The sequence below is a fragment of the Charadrius vociferus genome, unplaced genomic scaffold, assembly GCF_000708025.1.
Source record: "Charadrius vociferus isolate BGI_N301 unplaced genomic scaffold, ASM70802v2 scaffold303, whole genome shotgun sequence".
NCBI classification, from domain to species: Eukaryota; Metazoa; Chordata; class Aves; order Charadriiformes; family Charadriidae; genus Charadrius; species Charadrius vociferus.
The window spans coordinates 586,361-602,761 of NW_009647756.1; the positions used below are offsets into that span (position 1 = coordinate 586,361).

Sequence of the window (16,401 nt, forward strand, 5' to 3'; positions counted from 1 at the left end):
TAGGGAAACCCAGCGTCAGGGGTGATTACCACTGAAATTAGTGATGCCACACTGATAATTAGTTGCCCTTGCTCTGCAGCTGTTTTAACAATATCTGGAAAAAAACCCCAAACCCTGTGAAAGAACAGTGCTTCAACACAAAAGGGGTGTTTCAGAAGACAGGCCTCTTCTATGTATGATACAAGAAATTAGTAAGTTCCTCAACTGTAAAGAATACAAGTACGCTAATTCTTGTCATCTCCCCACGCCCCCAGTAGACTCTTGCATATAAATGCTAGCAGCACCTAAGACATGCATAATGCCCAGACACTGGAGAGATCAACACTGCCTGCGCTGGGAAAACTTGTAACTACATTTCCTATAAGTGACATTGGCATCAATAGCATTCACGTACTGAAATGGATTCCAAGAACTCCATTATCAACTGTGATGGCTCAAACTTCCAGCTTTTGTTTTTTCTTAAGGTATTACCCTCTACACACATGCTTAGACCTCACCTTTCCTTGGCAGACAGAGGGAATAGGAAGGAAGAGGGGTTGTGAACTGCACCTTTAAAATCAGTCCTGCATCACATGTGAGTTATGCTGTTGATGCTTCCTGAAGGACAGCGTTTTGGGAGATGGATAACCTGTGATTTAAGTGGACGCGTTGCTGGGTAAGCAACAGATAATTTTAGGGTAGAAATTTTGCAAACCTTTAAACAAGGAATACTGGTTCATCTCACATCAATCACCATGAGATGGTTGCAATTCAACCTAAATTACTAGCTTTCCTTTTAAGAGCTGACCTGGCTGTAGCTATAATCATTCACAATCACTACAAAAAAATGGGGCCTGAAGCAAATAAAAAATAATTTGTTTCCCTGCCCCACCATCCAATTTCCAATGAAGGCAGTGAAAGTTCAGGGTCCTCTCCCTCCTTTCTATAGAGGTAACATACAATGGACTGGAATAGGGCACTGTCAATTGTAGGTAACATACAATGGACGGAAATAGGGCAGTGCCCATACAAAGCAGGTGAAGACTAACTTTGTAGTCAGGGTGTGATATGGTACTCTAGAATAACATCAGATGGTTGGTAATCCACAGGCCACACACCCGTTTAGGAATGCCTGACCCAAATAAAACACACAGAATATTTCTGAGAAGTAAAATGGTGTACTGAATAGATTAAATTATCCTTGCGTCTTCCATTTAACAGCGACAGTCACTCAACATCCTTTGAACTGTGGTGTTGTCTCCACTTGGCCACTAAAACAGACATGCAGAGAAATAATGACCAAAGCCATTGTTCTTTATGCAGGAAAGCACAATAATGATCTCTCAGATTCAATTTTCACTAATCTTGCAGTATAGATGATAATGTATACTGCATACTGTGCTTCTCTTTAGTTGTAACTTCGAAGAATTGAGCTTGAAACATGCAGTGTTTGAGCTCTGCATCAGAAGATATCAAGACTATAATATAATCCCTCCTAGCGGGGAACCAGTCTCTAGGAGATGATGGGAAAACGGAAGGGTAGTGGAGGCCTCTGCCCACACGTTATCTGCTGAACAAGTTGCAGTGAAGGAAACAGCATACTAGCTGAAATGGAGACTTATGACTGAGCAGCATGATGGAAAACTACTATAAAAATGTCTTGATAGTTCTAGGGATTAGCTGCCTTACCCCTCTACTGACTGCAGAAGCTGCTGAATACAACATGGAGATCCTCAGACAGCAACTTTTTAATAGCCCCTTGATTCCCACTACATTGCCACATTGCTTAGTATGAATTTTAGGAAAGGCCCTTTGACTAAGACAAATTTAAGAAAGAATAGCTGTTCTTTTAGCAATCTGATGGCAAACTGCCTCTAAGTCCCTGAAATCCAATTCCAACTACAACAGACAAAAAAAAAAGAATAAGAGCAGTTACAGGGATTTAATTTAATTTATTAAATTGATAATAAATTTATCAAACATATTCTGAACAGCTACTGGGGAAAAGGAAACGTGCGTGGGAGGAGGGGAGTGTATTATGCAGCTTGTAGAAAAGAAGAGTAAGTTACTATCAGACTGACTGACTGTGTTCTAACAGAATCACAAGACAGCTTTAGTAATACTGGAAAGCAATAGCGAAACTACACAACAGAGCACAAACCGCTGGGATTTTCCACATGTAGAGAAAGGAAGATAGGAGAAATACAAGTGTGTCTTGGAAGCGCAAATATAGCTTTCTTCCCTGTACTCATTTTTTAATGAATTTTTCATTTAAAATATGACCAGAATGCCTGTTATTTCTGTTTTAAAAGTGCTCATGTGCTACACAGTCCTATAAAGTACGTGGAAAAAAATAAGAGACAGGCCAACAGATCAATGAGCAGCATCATCTGTTGGAGATGGCAATGCACTTTTTCACTGGAGTTCTCCAGACTTGTGTAAGTGAAACAGAGCATGATCCTATGGTGATATCATTGAGGCGAGGAGGTCAGGCAAGTCTGCCCATGAGTCAGTTGCCTATACTTTCCTGATTTCATCAATCTTCTCAGTAATTTTTCAAGTTAATAGTGCCTCATTTCCAAGGTCATCTCTCCCTACAGACAACCGGTGGAGAAGAGTCTGGTGATTGGTTTCTATTGCCAGTAGATCAGAAGAAAGGCCCCTCAGATCACTTTTGTAGCCAGCAAGGGTTCAATGCTTGGAGAGGACACCATTAAATTCCTGCAACCCTGCACAAAGTACATGCATTCCTCAACTTGAATTTCTGATCCTTTAGCTCCTTTTATTTTGCTACTCTGTGGTCAGCCTTCTCAGTGCTCCGCTCCGCTATGTGACTCTAGTGTTTCATTACTGATAAAACATTCAAAGCCAAGGCTTGAGATCATAAGTCCAACTTACGATTTTTATTATATTAAAGCCATATTATAGCCACAATTCATCACACTCTTAGTGTGTGGCTATAACCCTCAAGCCAGCAGGCATCTAAAAGGCATAATCTTTTTATTAAGCCATTGGGTATACACTATCACAGGAACTAAAGTTTCTATGCACAGGAATCAGCCCTGGAGGAAGCGGGCACAAAACGGAATCTTACAGGTCGTTCAAGGTTTTGTGGTATTCTAGTATACACAGTCAAGAAGAGTTCATCCTGTCCCAAGTAGGGAGTGGAAAAAGCTTAGCAGAGAGGTGCTGAGTGCACTCGGGTTCTGTGACTATGACATGCAGGTGCAAATGGCTCCATGTGTTCCGGGGTGTTAGGCATGAGCACTATATGTGGCTCTGAGCCAAAGCTCTACTGATGGTATCAACACTTCTTGAAAGTCTCAGAAACAGCCTGTGAATCATTCCTCCCACTCCCTAGAGCTTGTAAAAAGTCATGGAAAAAATTAAAAAAAATCAGGCCAACATTTCTTATAACTATAAATACTATTGTTTTCAAGTTACAGCATTATTGATATGGAAAATGCTCAGTTGCCCTCAAGGAGTCCACATAGTTACAAAGCAACTGTAGTTTACCCCCAACATCTGTTGATGCATAAGTCTACTCCAAAGACATCAAGAAAACATATACATACAGTATATATTGTATATATACACACAAACTGTATATACATAAACATTTGACTATGTAAGAGATAATACGATAATCCTTTTATATACCGTTCTTCATGTTATTTCACATAAGTTCAGCACTGTGACTGATTGTTCTGTATTCAGTGTAAAATGAGGTCCGTATAGGTAGCAGCATTTTATATTCCATAGTGCATGGACATTCCTATCAGGTTACCAAATGCTTTCCTTTGTTCAAGGACTTTGCATTCTGAAAAGACACTTACGATTCACTTAAAGATATCCATTTAAGAAAAGCTACATACCGTTCTATTTAGCGCATTAATTGTTTCACGTAGCGTAGCTTCACTGAGTGCTGTCCTTCTAGAGAGTACTTCTTCATGCTTACAGCTGTATCTCCAGGTGACATCAACAACCTCAAGCACAAGTTGAAGAAGAAAATAAAGCAATAAAAAATTGCCATGTATCTTCCTTCATTTAAGGAGGTTACTAACTGAAGTATGTTTTTCTATAATTCTGGAAATCAGACTAAGATGGACTACACCACACACTTGCCTCAAGGCAAATTTGTTTTTTTAACAACATCATTACTCCTACCTCATCCTTGGAAAACGCAATTATGTAGGAAAGCTTCTTTCCCCACCCAGTTTCATAGAGAAGAGGTTTATCACAGACATTTTCACAGGGATCACAGTGAAGCCATCTTTTCTGAGATGAAGAATATACTTCAGTCCACACATGATCTATATAACAAAGGCCAATAATAAACAGTGAGTTATAAGGATAGACTCTTTCTTCTAACCCTGTAGAATATTGTAACTTTTTCTGATTTATTAAATGAAGGAACAGGTGAAAGAACATGTTTCCTGCTCACCTACATTCAAAAAAGTTACCAGTGCTTTCTCTTTCTGCCTTAGGATCACAGCCCCTTAGATTCAACTAAAGATGGTATCATTCTGAAGTCAAACCTTACCTGCAGAACTCTATTTCACCTCATCAGGCAAGACAGGAAATTGAATTTATATTCTGTTTGTTAGCTAAACTGCATATCTTTATATGCTGCATGATGGCTAATATAATCTGTGAACCATAAAATATATAACCTCATTTTGCATAGGTTTGTATTAACATTATGATATTCTAGAATACTGATACCTGTATAGTCCCAGACATATCTAGCTTCAAACCCTACAGCTCTGCAACACAGTGTGAAACAGTTCGCCCATTCGCCACAGCGTCCACATCTGGTTTCCAGAAGTTTTTCAGGGTTATTATACCTATGGGAGAAAAACAAAGTAAACCCAGAATAATTGAAAATACATTTCACCTTTCAAAATCTTTACATCATGACTATCCTTGTGATGATTTAGACAGATTGCAGTGCCATTCAGTCCACAGAAGATAATGGAAATGATTGCTGTGCTGCACAAAACAAGTGCCATCAGAATGCTACTTTTACTTTGACTCACATGACTCCACCACATGCTTATAGCAGCACTGAAATTAATGTTTTTTTCCAGCTTTCAAAATTGACTTAGACTTCACCTTAAATATGATTTTTGTATGCCACTCCTTTTAACAGTTAGCAAAAAAAGAAGAAAATTGGATATTTGCTCTTTTCCTATAGACTCAGCAGATGTGTGATTTTCCATAGAAGTGAAAGTTTCCCTTGAAATAACAAAACCCTACCTACATATTATGCCAATATTAACGTATTTTATTTAGAAGCTGTACTTTATCAAATTAACAGTAAAAAAATAGTAAGAAGAAAATCAGACAAGTATTAAGAACAAGGCCATGTAAAAGAAAGCAATATTTTTGTTTTAAATTTTTTTAATCTTATAGAACAGTTGTTGGTTCCTATCACGTTGCTTAGAATGGCTTCTCTAATCTTTCAACCACCAACTTATCACTTGTTCACAAAACACACAAATGCAAAGCTGTTTCTAGAAAGACAAGAAAAAAAAGACAAAGCAAATCTTTATATGCTCACCTTGGGAATCTATTACAGAACTGACACTGGTTACAGTAATGATTTTCCACTCGACTGACATTCCACCTTAGATCATCAGCCGTAGGCAACAGGTAGTCACTTTTAGGCTCTGTCTGCCCACCACATCTGCTGCAAGGAAGATTATTTACCCAACGAAAAAAGTCATTCTTAAACCAGTCCAAGAGCTCCAACAACAAGAAGTCCTCTTCATTCACATGTGCACCTGTAAAGTTTTCACAACACACGGGTCAAATGGAAAAATAATTTAGTTGAACTTTCCAGTATCTACATAAATCACTATCTCTGGGCCTTTATTACATTTTTAGAAGTCTCAGCTTAACAAACAGCTTCATATGTTACTTAAGCACACAAGAAAATCTAAATTCTCAAGACTGAATAACGTCAAATTGTATATTTAAAGAACAACAAAAAAAATTGCACTCCTAAACACTACAGCAGAGTGAGAATAAGCAATTGCTTAGAAGAACAAATTAGATATACAGTGAAGCCCAGTGAAGTTCCTCATGCCCCTCATATTCTTCCAGGGCTTCGGAAGACAGAGTGTTAATTCTTTTTCTACTCCTAAATATTCTTTTCCTATTCTTAGCTATTAAACGAGGAATAACAATTGCTTTGATTTCATATTCCCAAAGAACCAGACACTGGCAGCAGTCTAGACAACAAGGTGTAACATGAACAGACTTTCTACAAACACAGTTTAATTATTATAGAATGTGTACATACACCATGTGAAAAAAAGGTGAGTTTGTTTATAAATTCAGCAAATAAACACCTTTGTCCTCTTATCCAAGCTAGACAGAAGACGTCTTTATTTTTCTACTCTAGCAGATGTCACCACACTAGACCACTAGACTCTTCTGGCTGATTTTCCTGTGTTCACAACAGCTGTTAGGATCTACTCAAACACTGTCACTATTCTGCCACCAGGAAATAACACCACTTTACCTAACTAACAAATTTAAAAATCCAGTCTTCCAAGAGAGATCCACCCCTTCTAACAACTTAGAATCTTTAAATGCATATTCTACTCCAGTGCCCTGAGAGATACTCTCTCTTCCTTCTCAGATTCATAAACATTCAAGTAAGTCCTCCTATTAATTCCATCATCTAGGCCACACTGCAATCATAGATATTAATAACTAGCTGTTTTATGTACTACAGCTTGCTTGTAGTCACAGTGCAGACAGGTCTGACTAATGAATATGAAGATACAAAAATAATTTATAAAAATGTTGTTTAAAGGAAGTTGCACCAAATTTGTGCACTAGCTCCTTCTTCAGGATGGCGAAGAGAGACTAGGTAAGATATGTGTTTTACTTATTTAAGCTCAATTCACATCTTCCTAGTTTTTGGTACAAAAGACTCTGTGGGGGCCCTAACTCTATTAAATACACATTGCCAAGAACATGAAGTACACAAGGAAAGATCGTCTGTTAACCAAAGCAAGAAAACCTGACTTTTAATTGTACTAAAATTTCCATTTTTACTTATTACATGTGAAAAACACTTGTGCCGAAATACTGAGACATGGTGTTATTGCGTACAGGATATATAAGCTTGTATATTCAAGCTTTCTGCCAAAACTGAATGAGAAGATTTTGAGCACAGGCCATATTCTCTCTTCCTGGATAACAACATACAAACCAGAACCCATTTATGAAAATATGACTGCTATCATATGAATATTTTTCTCTTGGTTTATAAAATAAATCCTTTATGGAAACATTGCATGGAAAGAATGACAAATGTGACTTATTTGAGCAAAAAACAGTTGGCTGTGACATGCAGCTATTTTTGACTGCACAATCCATCCTTCTCATGGAAAGTTGTAAAGGGAAACAGTAAAAAAAAGTCTGTACTTCTCATCAAATAATCGTATTCTTTCTAGCACAGTCTTTATGAACTAAAAATGCCTATTACGCACTGTAAAGGAAGACCTAAAAACAAGTGTCCCCTAGTACTAAGCAGTTATTCCTACAGCTGGCAGTCTTAATACAGTAACAAAGATAAACCGAAGAAGCTGAAAGGGCCAATTACCCATTCATGTCACACACAGTCCATTCCCAAAGGAATGTTTCTATACAGCTCTTTAAAAATGTTTTCAAACTGTGACAATCCAAAAGAGCGGTGTTCCATCCCTTCCCTGTTATTTCTATCTAAATTACGGTCTGGAAGCCATTTTGAATAGATTAGCAGGACATCGTGGGAAGAAGCACCTGGAAACACCACCCTCCTCCTTCCTTCCCCTTTTTAATAATGTGCACAGTAGAACTGGAGCAGAGTCTAAAAGGTAGGCTTGTCTTTATTTTCCTTTTTAAAGGAATTGAAACAGTTTTCATTTATCACTGCTAAGTCTCTTTTCCCCATTGCATTGTCGTATGCTGCTGAATGAGAATGCTTTGAACTTGTTTATGTGGTTTCCTACTTCCCAGTACAGCTTTATAAAAAAGAGTAAAACTACTAAGAAAATACATTGTCAAAAAGTTCCGTAATGCCAAAGGCATGATTAAATATTACCGTACGGCTGTATGAGACATCACAAAGTCATTTATAACAAAGATGAGAAGAGCTTATTTTTAGTTTGCAAATCGACAACGCTCCCATCAAGTTAGCAGAATTGCTTCAAACAGAGTCTTCTCTCAAAGATTCACAATGAAAATGATTTTTTCATTTAAATATGGTCTTGGAATCATATTTTTTTTTTAATACTTATCTCATACAAGTGAAATTTCACAATATTGCTGAAATAAGTCCAAAACTGTCACTTGAAAATAGACATGTGTCATTTTTAACTGGCAAAGACTTTGTACATTCAAAAAAAAATTGCATTTACAAAGAAAATATAAATTTTAGCCACTAATGCCACAGATATTTATGCCTGTATTTCACTTCTAGCTCCAAGAGGATGGCATGTGAACAACCCTATTTGTTTAGGCATCAGCAAGAAAGGTGAGTCTTTGTATCAGGTCATGTCTTAGAAGGGTCTAATGCCAAATCTCACCAATAACATCACTTCAAAAAGAAAAGCAGTATTTTGAAATTCTATTCTGAATTTGGCATTGTAGTATGTACGGGAAAATTGCACTCTGACAATTTCAAAACAATGAGTACTCAAACAAAAAGCTCCCCTCCTCTTGTTGTAGCTATTTCACTCTAGATGCAAGGGATGTGAGAGCACATGCTCACCCCATTTGTTTCCCCAGCATTGTTTACCGCTAATTCAGAAATTAAGAGTTCAAAATTTTTACGTGAAAGCAGTAAAGGATGGATGACAAGAATTAAATAAAAAAAATAACAAGAGAGCAGAGTAGAAAATTTGAAAATTAGGAAGAAGGTAATTCTAATTTAGAGACAGCATTTGGAACCTGCAGACGTATGACCATATCCACACACCTAAAGCACAGTAGATATATGCATCATCCAGATGTTTGAAAGAATATTTCTAGTTTCATATATAGTATAACTTGGTAGCATTACCTTTGTCCAGTCTTGTAGCTTGTGCTAGCTTTTTCTGAGCCTTCCCTTTCAATTGCTGGAGGGGAATTGAAGCTAGTGCTTTCTGCTGAATAGAAGGGTTCTCATACATCAATACAAGATGCTCAAATTTTGTTTGAAGTGTTTTCAAGATATTTGCAGCCTGCAAAAGGATTTTCAGTCACAAGATGATTTATGAACTTCCACATTAAGCCAGAAGAACCAAGCTTTCTTATTTTAGTTTAAGTCAGTCATAACTCTATAAGCATAGTTACATTATATATTTCTTTACAAGTTAAATGTTTATTTGTAAAGATACCAATAAGAACTGCAGACACCACCACCCAAACTGTAAAGCTAGCCTTGTCATCTTTGAGCATTCTGAATGATGTCCTGAGTGAAAAGTGTACTGATTCAGGGAGAAAACTGTTTTTAAAGACACCGCTGATGGCAAAGTTTTTGACTTACACACACACACACCCCACCCCCATTTCTTTTGGAAATCTTTTACCTGAAATCCACAAAAGAACGTGTAATTCATTCCTGGACACCGCTGCATCAGTTTGCGGAACTCTACTATTGATGAATGCTGCTTGTTTATTTTCACTTCTTTCTCTTACAGATCAACTCTGATACAGATTTGAATAGATAGCCCTGTAACTGTATACTGTGACCATACACTGAACAGTGTATTTCACTAGAAATCAAATACAAGAAGTAGTCTTTTCAGTCAGTTATCCTAAGTGTTGCTTAGTGGCAACTACATGTTGCACCCAACAAGATACACCTGTATCTACTAAAACAAATAGCTAAAGATAGTAATAGTGGAGTTAGTAGCTGAGCAAACTATTTACTCCCATTTAAAGGGGGACAACACAGAAAGTGAAATGGGATTTTAAAATTAAGAGTCTGGCATATCCTGGAGGGAAGCCTGTGGCACTGCTAAATTACTTTTTTTCTACTGTTGGATCATGCTTCAGTCTTTAGCCTTACTAACTACCATCTTTTTTCATCAAAAATCCCACACTTTCCTGAGATGCTGGCAGCAAATGCGACATAATACACAGGTGTGAGAACTCTTCAGAAGACAATTTATTTCAAAGGAGCATTTAAATTAGGAATGATTATTTTGATGCTCGACAGTACTACAGGACCAGTCCTTACTTTTCATAACTGCTGAAAGAGAACAGAACTGGTTTCGCTCTTCCTGGAGCTCATCAGCTGTAGGTAACTGGTTTAACATCATAAACCCAATTGTGTTCAGATTCACTTTAATGCAAGTTGAAAGAACAGAAATAAGGGAAGTTAGGGACTGCCAATGGCTTATAGATCTTCATGTTCTGTCAGCTTCCTGAAAGAGTGTTCAGAGATATTACTCAGCACAGCAGAAAGTCTCCCAGATTCTTTGACAACTCAGATTTTCCCACTGGCAAACACCGTCAAGGTTACAGTAATGCTTAACTGGTTTCATGGAAGCCACTGTACGCCAATGAAGTTTCACGCAAACAGCTAGAAGTGTGGTGAACCTCACTGCAAATCTAAGTTTGGATATCTCTTTCCTCCTATAATCACTATGTCTTTAGGAAGAATCCATCCATCAGAATAATGACCAGCCAGAGCTTTCCTTTCTCGGAGTTTCAAGAACCCCTTATGACACGAAACACAGAAGAGACAGAGATGAGGCAAAATAACAATGGGTTAGGTCTCTAGAACTGTGCCATTTAGGAATATTCCTGTTCTGTCTCAAGTAAAATTTGCCCTGTGCTTACCAGGACTCCCATGAATCACAGGTGTAACGCATAGGCAAGAAAAAAATGCTTGCACTACAAAAACCACTCTAAATCTCTCCGACATCTGACAGCAGCACATACAACAATAACACAACTATACCTCTGCAGTATACTCACTGAAAAATGAAACACCTACTGCTGTGCAAACAAAATGGCCAAGTCATAGCCAGAAGGTATTTTATGGACTTCCTTCCTATCAACCCAGACTATCCAGAGCAAATTCAATGGCTCAGAGAGCTATGAGTACAATTCCCTGAAGAGATCAGCTGAAATACAGCGTTCACATAGAGTGCCAACATCGCATTAGCAACGTCTCTAAATTGTAGTAAGTTTGTTCCCACCACCAATGTTGAATCTCAAGAAGCATGGAAATACAATAGGTGCAGAGAAACGGATCCACAACTCTGATGGTTAGGGTAAGTGAGAGCAGAATGACTACAAACTAGAAGTATTAACCTCACAATACATTGTGTCAACTTGAAATCTGCAACATTTTTATCACTGCAAGATCAATGCAACTTTTAAAGTTTTAAAGCTACCAGTACTAACCAGTAGTGCAGCAAGTCACTCTAGAGTTTTCATAATCACTTCCAACCACCATTGCAGAAGTGGTTGAAACAGTAAAAACCAAGAAGCAAACCCAAAAAAGCCACCCTAAAACCTCCAACAAATTAAAATAAACCCAGTCATTATATTTTATAGGCAACTACTAGCATGCTAACATAATTAGATTAAACGGCTCAATATTCAAGTCCCTACAACAGTTCCTTTCCCAAGGGACATTATGGGTAATGATGGATTACTGAGTGCTCTCTCTCCCCAAAAGCCATCACTTTGATCTGTGCTCTTCCACTGATCTTGGGTAGGTATTGGGAAGAAGTAGTATGTCATAGTTCAGTATCCAACAATATACTGATGATATTTAAAAGATACAAACTCTGTTTAAGGATGTATGAGAAGTGAGCTTTTGGAAGGATTTATCTTAGACCAACTTTAAGACCAAAGTGACACTGGTTTTAGTGGGAAAAATTCTTTAGAAAGTTAAACTTTTGATAGAAGGTTTGAAGGATAACTTCATTTTTCAAAGTTGTATGAGGTGTTAATAGTCTTCGTCCCATCAGGCCAGCAAACGTCAGATGAAAGGACTCTGCCTCTCTATCTTGATAAGGAACTTCATCTCAACCTCTTGGGAAAGGGAAACACAGCCTAAATAACTATAGATTTGTCCTTGCCTGACTAAATTCCCGTCTCTCACAACAGTCATATGCGAAAAAAGAAAGCCCTCCTCACAGGCAACACAGAGATCATAATGCATGGACTGAGATGCCAACAATTATAAACATTACAGTTGTGCTCCTGTTCTTTTGGTGGCTCTGAAATACCAAACACAGTATACAGCCCTTGTTTTAGCTTCCCACCGCTCCCTTTGTTCCCCCATCTTGCTGTTCCCTTCCAATACAAATCAGCTTGTTTTTCATGAGACCCTGATCAATAAAACTTTTATGGACATCTTCAATAAAATCTCTTCCTAACATTCTATTTATGGCATATTTCATGTTGAAGTTACATGGAGACTGAAGAAAACACTCAAAAACTTCAGAAGCCATTGGAAAAATAAAGAAACTCCTCCAGTCCAATTTCCTGCTCAAAGCAGGGTTCGCTATGAGGTCAGATCAAGTTGCTCTGGGCTTTATCCAGTCAGGTCTTGAAAACACCCACATTGGGAGACTACAAAGCCTCTCTGCGCAACCTGTCCCAACAGTTAACTTTTCTTCAATCTTTATATTCAAGGTTAGCGTGCCTACAAAGTTTTCAGGTTATAATTACCATTTCAAGAGATTGCACAAGTGATGTTTCTGGTTGCTGACGGGCAGGGGCAAGAACAGAGTCAGCAGGTCTTGATGGCTGACGTGTAACTGTCTGAGTGCCGGCCACAGTTTCAGTGGATCCTGATTTGTGGATCTGATTTGACTCATTCAGTCTGCTACTCCTCTCTCCAGCAATTAAGTCTCTGATTTTACGTAGCTGCTCAATCGAAGCTTCCTTAGGGAAAACCAGGTGAGTTTCTCCCTGAAATTTAGACAAATTAATTCAGCAGTTAATGCAGGCCTAAGCTAGTCAGCGGTTTGTATCTACAGATAACAACTGTATCATTTACTGGAAGTTTGCAAGCTAAGGGTTGGCAGGATTCAACCTTCAGATTAGGTCTCTTAGAGCAGAAGCTTGTAGGTCCCTCACAAAAGAAGCTATTAGATCAAGAACCTACAGTCAGTCTAGAGAAAAAAGGCTCATAACAACATGCTTTTGTTAGTGACTTATTCTGAAGAGCCACACATGGACAAAGTAATTATGGTTTGGCAGAGAAAGCAGCAACAACAGAAATGAACAACAAATGCTCAGTTCTCACAGTACAGCAGTGAAATGCTAAGCAACACAGGACGATAGACAATGTTGGGGAAGAAGCATCTAGAATGGCATCTGCTGGGAATTGTCTTCTATACCGATATCTTTTAGGTTTTGTAAGTTTTCAGATAGAAAATCTCACTGAGATGTGTACCCAGCTGGATTTCTGGGTTCCCATTTTTGATCGTAACATGATTACCAGTAGTGTAACAAAAGATTAGTAACTAAGACAGAAGCAAGTATCAGTGTACTTAACAGGAAGAAACAGGTTACTAAAAACACAAATATCCTGAAGCATTCATACTTTGAGAGTTTCAGTTTCTACCACTGCAGCACTTCTATTTATTGAACTTAACAATTTGTTTATCCACTGTACCTTAGATCACCTATCATTGGAAATGCAGTGCTTGAATTTAGCACTTACAATCACGACAAAACTAAATGGAATGTATCAATCCAGCTGAAGAGTCCTCATTTTTCAATTGAAAAATTTGGCTTACCAAGCAGAGACAAAAGAAGGAACAATTTTAGTTATTGCAGTTGAAGAGAAGTTTGAGCTCCAGCCTCAATTGACACAATGACTATACGACTGACCCAACGTGCTCTTAAAGATCTGACAGAAGTGGGAATAGCACTTTATAACACGTTTAAAATGACTATGTTATTACTGCTGGAGTGCTTCACTAGCTACACTCGCTACCTCCTGGCTAACACACATCATTAAAAGTAATCTCCTGAGCACCAGCATGAGAATACACAGACCATTTCTCCCTCTGCAGTCACCGTTTCTTTCAGCATACTGTTTTGTTTTTTTTTTTAATTAGGACAATTACACTAATTAACTTTACCCAAAGAGAAGACAGAGGTCTCATGACAGCTGGACCTAAATAACATAATGTATGTACCCATACAGAAGCATGACGTGAAACAGACAAATTAAACAACAGTTAGGTTTTCATCTCAGATCCCCTATAATTAAAAAGGCTGCTTCTGGCTTAACAAGCTTTGCCAGTTTACATTCTACCAAGACAGGAACTGTTTCAGGACACAAAGCAATCTTCAAAATACATCTTTTTGACTGCAACAGAATCAAGATTCACCCAAGACTACTTTAGGATACAGTTTCATAACTATTGTAAATGGTTAAAAGTCCCACCCTCCCACTAACTACTCCAATAGTCTGTTGCCCTCCACTGCTGTCATGACAACACTAGTACTTCTGCAGCTGCATTGTGAATTGGCTGAAAAGTATTTCTTTTTTTGTTTTGGGGGACTAATTTTCAATCAGATCAGCTTCCCTTATCTAACTCACTATGGGGCCACACAAGCCCTACTGATGGTAGAAACAAGCAGCAGAAGAGCAGGACTTTCTTTTCCCCTTCCAAATGACAGTTTCAACACACTGACTTACAATAGGGAAACCACCGTCTGATGATGCAATCTGATGTCCACCTAAGAGTGAGCTGCTACTAAGAGAAGGGATTTTCACACTGTTTCCCACCACTCCCTTTGTGCCAGCGTGGATATATATCTAGCCATTAAGCAAACTAGTTGCTCCTGCACCTGAACAGCAGGAAACCAATCTTAGCACAGATCAGCTTAGCTCCACCAGATTTCTGAATTAGCTTCATCTACATTTTCTGTTGGTTAACTGCAGATATTTGCAAACAAAAACTGAAAGAAAATGGAGACAATAGCAATTGGCTTAAAATCTAGTGCCTTGCAACTGGGAAAGGAGAAAAAAAAAAATCTAATTTTAAATTTTAGTGTGTAAACTGATGAAGACATCATAAAAAAACTAAATTATACTCACCTCTTGAAATCCCATCTCAAATAAACATTCAACTGCTCCTCTGACAGGCAACAGCCTTGTGGAAAATGCTGGATTTCCAATCCGAATTAATCTATACTTTTCTTCATAAGGATTCCTGAAGAAATTGAAAGTTTTAATTATGTTTGCAAATTAAGTAAACACTTAAAAGCTGGGTAAACGTACTAAGCAGCGACTAAGTCATTCGTAAGCGATTTTTAAAAAAAGTTTAGTCTCATTCACAATGTGTAGGCAGACTGTAAAACCTATCTAAAACTTTGACTTAATTCATGTCCTTCTGTATTTAACTTTGAGTTACAAAATCGGTTTGAAAATTTAGTTTGCAACTTAAGTTCATAAATACGTGTTTTGCGGTCTGGCTAGCACGGCTTAGTCTGCATTGGCAGTGACACTTATAGACAATTTCACACGCTCCCCCAGTAGCATTCTAATCTAACTCCTCAGCTTGATGCTGGATGGTTTTAGGCCCACTACAGAAGCTATGCTGAACTTCTGGGTACATGGGTTAAACTACTGTGGTCTCTGTGCTTCTTGAAGGGCTACCTCTCAGTTCTCCTTTTCTCTTTCAACTCTTAACCCTTCTTCTCTCACCTCTTTCTTTAAAAAGAGTCAGCCCAGGACCCACTGTTCTCTGTCACACAGTACAGTTTTTGCAAGTGGTTGACAAACCATATAGACAGGGAGGGGCAGCTCGTACATCTTGAGTTGCTTGAAGACATAAAGGTCAATCATACACATTGGTGGTATATATACTCTACAGAGCCACCTCACAAAAATTCCTACTATAATTAACTCTTGATACCAATCTTACTAGGTCAGAAGAGAAACGCAACAGAATAAGGAAGCTACTATTTTAGCATTACTTGTTATGCATCCACTGATTTTTAGGTGCTTAAATGCTTGCAGAACCAGGGCCAACACAGGCTTTTATGGTTAACAGAAAAAACACGTCCTCAAAAGAAACCAACCAATAATAAATAAGGAAATAAAAATCCAAGTCACTACACACTTATGTGAGAAGTAATCTTAAGTGACGACAAAAAGAAGCGAGATGGTTTTGAACTTCGGTATTACATAACCAAATCGAATCCTACGGTTCGTCTTTGTGTCAGTCTGTCTGCCCAGAAATAAAATCGCTGCGCCCGAGTATTTTATGACAAACCGCTTCTCCGGCTGCATTAGTAACCCGACAGGAACTGCCAAGTCCACAGGCGGGCCCTTGTTTTCCTAAAGAGGCGCCAGCCAACGCGCCGGGCTTGCCAGGCCGCTACCGCCCGGCCTCTGCCCGCGGTGCCCTTCGGCACCCACCCACGGCCGAAACCGGCCACGCACCGCCGCTC

The 16,401-nt window shown here is 38.4% G+C and overlaps 1 protein-coding gene across 1 annotated transcript in view; it reads right to left on the reverse strand.

Annotated features, from left to right (window-relative positions):
• The window catches only part of NGLY1 (N-glycanase 1), a 24,656-nt gene that overhangs the window by 7,944 nt on the left and 311 nt on the right, over positions 1–16,401 (reverse strand). The window contains exons 2-8 of the mRNA XM_009882171.1: positions 15,044–15,160; positions 12,655–12,897; positions 9,041–9,200; positions 5,543–5,765; positions 4,705–4,826; positions 4,147–4,292; positions 3,855–3,965 (exon numbers count right to left, since the gene is read on the reverse strand). Of these exons, the coding sequence (XP_009880473.1) occupies positions 3,855–3,965; positions 4,147–4,292; positions 4,705–4,826; positions 5,543–5,765; positions 9,041–9,200; positions 12,655–12,897; positions 15,044–15,160 (1,122 nt within the window). The remainder of the gene's footprint in view (positions 1–3,854; positions 3,966–4,146; positions 4,293–4,704; positions 4,827–5,542; positions 5,766–9,040; positions 9,201–12,654; positions 12,898–15,043; positions 15,161–16,401) is intronic.